Source organism: Procambarus clarkii, chromosome 22 (assembly GCF_040958095.1).
Source record: "Procambarus clarkii isolate CNS0578487 chromosome 22, FALCON_Pclarkii_2.0, whole genome shotgun sequence".
Taxonomy (NCBI): domain Eukaryota; kingdom Metazoa; phylum Arthropoda; class Malacostraca; order Decapoda; family Cambaridae; genus Procambarus; species Procambarus clarkii.
Window position 1 is genome coordinate 47,885,546 of NC_091171.1, and position 5,123 is coordinate 47,890,668.

Sequence of the window (5,123 nt, forward strand, 5' to 3'; positions counted from 1 at the left end):
ACCACAACACGCCCCCCCCACTACCACCACTACCCCTCTCCTACCACAACACGCCCCCCCACTACCACCACTACCCTCCCCTACCACAACACGCCCCCCCCACTACCACCACTACCCCTCTCCTACCACAACACGCCCCCCCCCACTACCACCACTACCCCTCTCCTACCACAACACGCCTCCGCCCCCCATCCACCTCAGTTGGCATTCCGCTAAAAGTTGATGAACAAGACATGTCGCAAAAAAGTAGGCTGGGGTGGCAGGGTAGAAACTAGAGTAAATTAGAGAGTACCTGACAAACCGGAAACAGAAGGTTGCAGTGAGAGCGAGAGGAAGTGTCCACACACAGGAAGACAGAAAGTGGGTAGTCCTGCAAGGGCCGGTATGCGGTCCACTACTCTTCCTGGCTTATGTAAATGATCTTCCGGAGTAGTTGGGAAGGAGTAGGACTAGTCACGGCATTGTTTGTTGACGGTGATGAACTGATGTGAGTGGTAAGTCCTGAAGAGGACTACATAGTGCTACAGGAGGATCTGGACAGGCTACAGGAGGACCTGGACAGGCTACAGAAGGACCTGGACAGGCTACAGAAGGACCTGGACAGGCTACAGAAGGACCTGGACAGGCTACAGAAGGACCTGGACAGGCTACAGAAGGACCTGGACAGGCTACAGAAGGACCTGGACAGGCTACAGAAGGACCTGGACAGGCTACAGCAGGGCCTGAAGAGGACTACAAGAATGAAGTTTAGTAGAGGGGGCGAGAAGACCAGTAAGACAATACCACCTATGAGTATACAGCACCAGCTTGGAACCCACACTAATAAAGGACAAAGAGAACCTTGAGAAGATCCTAAGATATACCACGAGACAGGTATCAGAGATAAGAAAAGTGACCTTTGGACACCAGAACGAGGGACACAGGTGGAAGCACAGATGCATGCGAGAAACACAAGTCACACTAACGTGATAAATATCGCTGAGATAATCACCGCTGAGTTACAGTTGATTTTCTCGGTGAGAGACAAGGAAGACTGGTATAGACGGAGAGGGAACTTGTACCTCCTGTGTTGTCTCCGTCAGCACCACTCCAGACGACGGCCGGAATGTTCTGGAAGAAGGAAGAAGTAGTGTGAAGTACCTGGAATACTAGGTAAGGTTATTTTCCCTCCCCCGCCAGGCACTGCTACTCTCCCCCACCAGCCCCTCCACCCACCAACACTCCCGTCCACCCACCAACACTCCCGTCCACCCACCAACACTCCCCTCCACCCACCAACACTCCCCTCCACCCACCAACACTCCCCTCCACCCACCAACACTCCCCTCCACCCACCAACACTCCCCTCCACCCACCAACACTCCCCTTCACCCACCAACACTCCCCTCCACCCACCAACACTCCCCTTCACCCTTCTCCAACACCACACAATATGGCGGAAATGATATTATAACCTCGTGTTCTGAACAAAAAAATTGATGTATTGGTTTCAAAAGTTCATCTATTAAAGTACTTTTTATGCAAAGGCCGGCGGCAGGTGGGCCGGGTCCTCCCGCCTGTAGAGTAACTCTATGACGCCACAGCTCTATGTCTCACTTTTTTAGAGAAGAAACTAATTTTAAGATGAATAGGCTTATTGCTGGCCATTTTTTTTCAATATTGATAACAAATATCAATCTTGCAGTGGAGTCAAGGCAGAAATATATATAACTAGCTGTACCCGGCCACACGGTGCTGTGGCTCAGCAGCCCTCCCCCCTGTCTCCCAGTCCTCCGTACCCCTCGTCCTCCCCACCATCTCCCACTCCCTCGTCCCCCTCGTCCTCCCCATCATTCCCCACTCCTTCGTCCCCCTCGTCCTCCCCATCATTCCCCACTCCCTCGTCCCCCTCGTCCTCCCCATCATTCCCCACTCCCTCGTCCGAAGCATTCCCAAATGACCTGATGTCCCCATCAGAAAATTGGGAACATCAAATGATCTGAAGTTCCCATCACTGAAAAAAGTGAAGAATTATCGGTGAAGAACTTTCGGAGATTAGCGATTTTGAACAAACGAACATTTACATTTTTAATTTATATAGATTATAGAAATCTACGTCGCTTATTGAACACCTCGACAAGCCATTCACACAAGTCAAAAACATCGAACATAGTTAAGCAACGATAGGCCTAATAATACTTAAACATTATAGATATGATAGATATGATATCAACGAGAGATATGATAATTATTATCATATCTCTCGTTGCTGAACTATGCTACTATGCTCGGTTTCTTTTTTGTTGGAAGACTATTGGCTAGTCCAGTAGTCATAATTGATTGGATAATCTAATGAATATTGGAAAATAAACACAACATGATTGTGTTCAAAATTAATCTTGTCTTACAAACCCGATCATATTTATTTGGAAACTAGCCACTATTCAAGTCCAGGTCCTCCAGTAGCCAGTCCTCCAGTAGACAGTCCTCCAGTAGCCAGTCCTCCAGTAGACAGTCCTCCAGTAGACAGTCCTCCAGTAGACAGTCCTCCAGTAGCCAGTCCTCCAGTAGCCAGTCCTCCAGTAGCCAGTCCTCCAGTAGCCAGTCCTCCAGTAGACAGTCCTCCAGTAGCCAGTCCTCCAGTAGACAGTCCTCCAGTAGCCAGTCCTCCAGTAGACAGTCGTCCAGTAGACAGTCCTCCAGTAGCCAGTCCTCCAGTAGACAGTCCTCCAGTAGACAGTCCTCCAGTAGACAGTCGTCCAGTAGACAGTCCTCCAGTAGCCAGTCCTCCAGTAGACAGTCCTCCAGTAGCCAGTCCTCCAGTAGACAGTCCTCCAGTAGACAGTCCTCCAGTAGCCAGTCCTCCAGTAGATAGTCCTCCAGTAGACAGTCCTCCAGTAGACAGTCCTACAGTAGACAGTCCTCCAGTAGCCAGTCCTCCAGTAGACAGTCCTCCAGTAGACAGTCCTCCAGTAGACAGTCCTCCAGTAGACAGTCCTCCAGTAGACAGTCCTCCAGTAGACAGTCGTCCAGTAGACAGTCCTCCAGTAGCCAGTCCTCCAGTAGACAGTCCTCCAGTAGCCAGTCCTCCAGTAGCCAGTCCTCCAGTAGACAGTCCTCCAGTAGCCAGTCCTCCAGTAGACAGTCCTCCAGTAGACAGTCCTCCAGTAGACAGTCCTCCAGTAGACAGTCCTCCAGTAGCCAGTCCTCCAGTAGACAGTCCTCCAGTAGCCAGTCCTCCAGTAGACAGTCCTCCAGTAGACAGTCGTCCAGTAGACAGTCCTCCAGTAGCCAGTCCTCCAGTAGACAGTCCTCCAGTAGACAGTCCTCCAGTAGACAGTCCTCCAGTAGACAGTCCTCCAGTAGACAGTCCTCCAGTAGACAGTCCTCCAGTAGCCAGTCCTCCAGTAGACAGTCCTCCAGTAGCCAGTCCTCCAGTAGACAGTCCTCCAGTAGACAGTCGTCCAGTAGACAGTCCTCCAGTAGCCAGTCCTCCAGTAGCCAGTCCTCCAGTAGACAGTCCTCCAGTAGACAGTCCTCCAGTAGCCAGTCCTCCAGTAGACAGTCCTCCAGTAGACAGTCCTCCAGTAGACAGTCCTCCAGTAGACAGTCCTCCAGTAGACAGTCCTCCAGTAGACAGTCCTCCAGTAGACAGTCCTCCAGTAGACAGTCCTCCAGTAGACAGTCCTCCAGTAGACAGTCCTCCAGTAGACAGTCCTCCAGTAGACAGTCCTCCAGTAGACAGTCCTCCAGTAGACAGTACTCCAGTACCACATGACAGACTACCCAGGAAATTACAGCTACCCGGCATAAATCGTAGAGTGCCAGAACGGATGAAACGAAATGGTTAAACGAAAGAAAGCAAAGACTCGTAATATATGGAAATATATCTGACCGGAGAAATGTGATCAACTCTCCCCCCCCTATCCCCCCCACGCTACCCCACACCCCCTCCCTCACCACCCCCAACCCCCCACTCTCAACCCCCACCCTCACTCCCCCCACCACCCCCAGGGGGCCATCTTGGGGACGAATCATGCTGTTGCCGTATTCATCAATGCCACTGATGATATTACGAAACCACGTCGTCAAATTCGCAGATGACACTACGATTTCTGGAGAAATAGGAAGGGGAAAATAAGTGTACAGGTGTCTGGTGCCGCTCTCAACACTCGCACCACTGTACCCCAGCATGGAGACACTAGCATCACTGTACCCCAGCATGGAGACACTTGTACCACTGTACCCCAGCATGGAGACACTAGCATCACTGTACCCCAGCATGGAGACACTTGCACCACTGTACTCCAGCATGGAGACACTTGTACCTCTGTACCCCAGCATGGAGACACTTGTACCTCTGTACCCCAGCATGGAGACACTTGCACCACTGTACTCCAGCATGGAGACACTTGTACCTCTGTACCCCAGCATGGAGACACTTGTACCTCTGTACCCCAGCATGGAGACACTTGCACCACTGTACCCCAGCATGGAGACACTAGCACCACTGTACCCCAGCATGGAGACACTAGCACCACTGTACCCCAGCATGGAGACACTAGCACCACTGTACCCCAGCATGGAGACACTAGCACCACTGTACTCCAGCATGGAGACACTTGCACCACTGTACCCCAGCATGGAGACACTAGCATCACTGTACCCCAGCATGGAGACACTAGCACCACTGTACCCCAGCATGGAGACACTTGCACCACTGTACCCCAGCATGGAGACACTAGCATCACTGTACCCCAGCATGGAGACACTAGCATCACTGTACCCCAGCATGGAGACACTAGCATCACTGTACCCCAGCATGGAGACACTAGCATCACTGTACCCCAGCATGGAGACACTTGTGCCACTGTACCCCAGCATGGAGACACTAGCATCACTGTACCCCAGCATGGAGACACTAGCATCACTGTAACCCAGCATGGAGACACTAGCACCACTGTACCCCAGCATGGAGACACTTGCACCACTGTACCCCAGCATGGAGACACTAGCATCACTGTACCCCAGCATGGAGACACTAGCACCACTGTACCCCAGCATGGAGATACTAGCACCACTGTACCCCAGCATGGAGACACTTGCACCACTGTACCCCAGCATGGAGACACTAGCACCACTGT

General features: G+C 51.7%; 1 protein-coding gene across 1 annotated transcript; it reads left to right on the forward strand.

Annotated features, from left to right (window-relative positions):
• The first annotated feature begins 222 nt into the window (after positions 1-222).
• LOC123761225 (uncharacterized) lies at positions 223-3,830 on the forward strand. The gene is made up of 3 exons (XM_069329282.1): positions 223-246; positions 528-771; positions 2,434-3,830. Exons 1-3 carry the CDS (start codon positions 223-225, stop codon positions 3,828-3,830), a joined length of 1,665 nt encoding a protein of 554 aa, XP_069185383.1.
• The last annotated feature ends 1,293 nt before the right edge of the window (positions 3,831-5,123 follow it).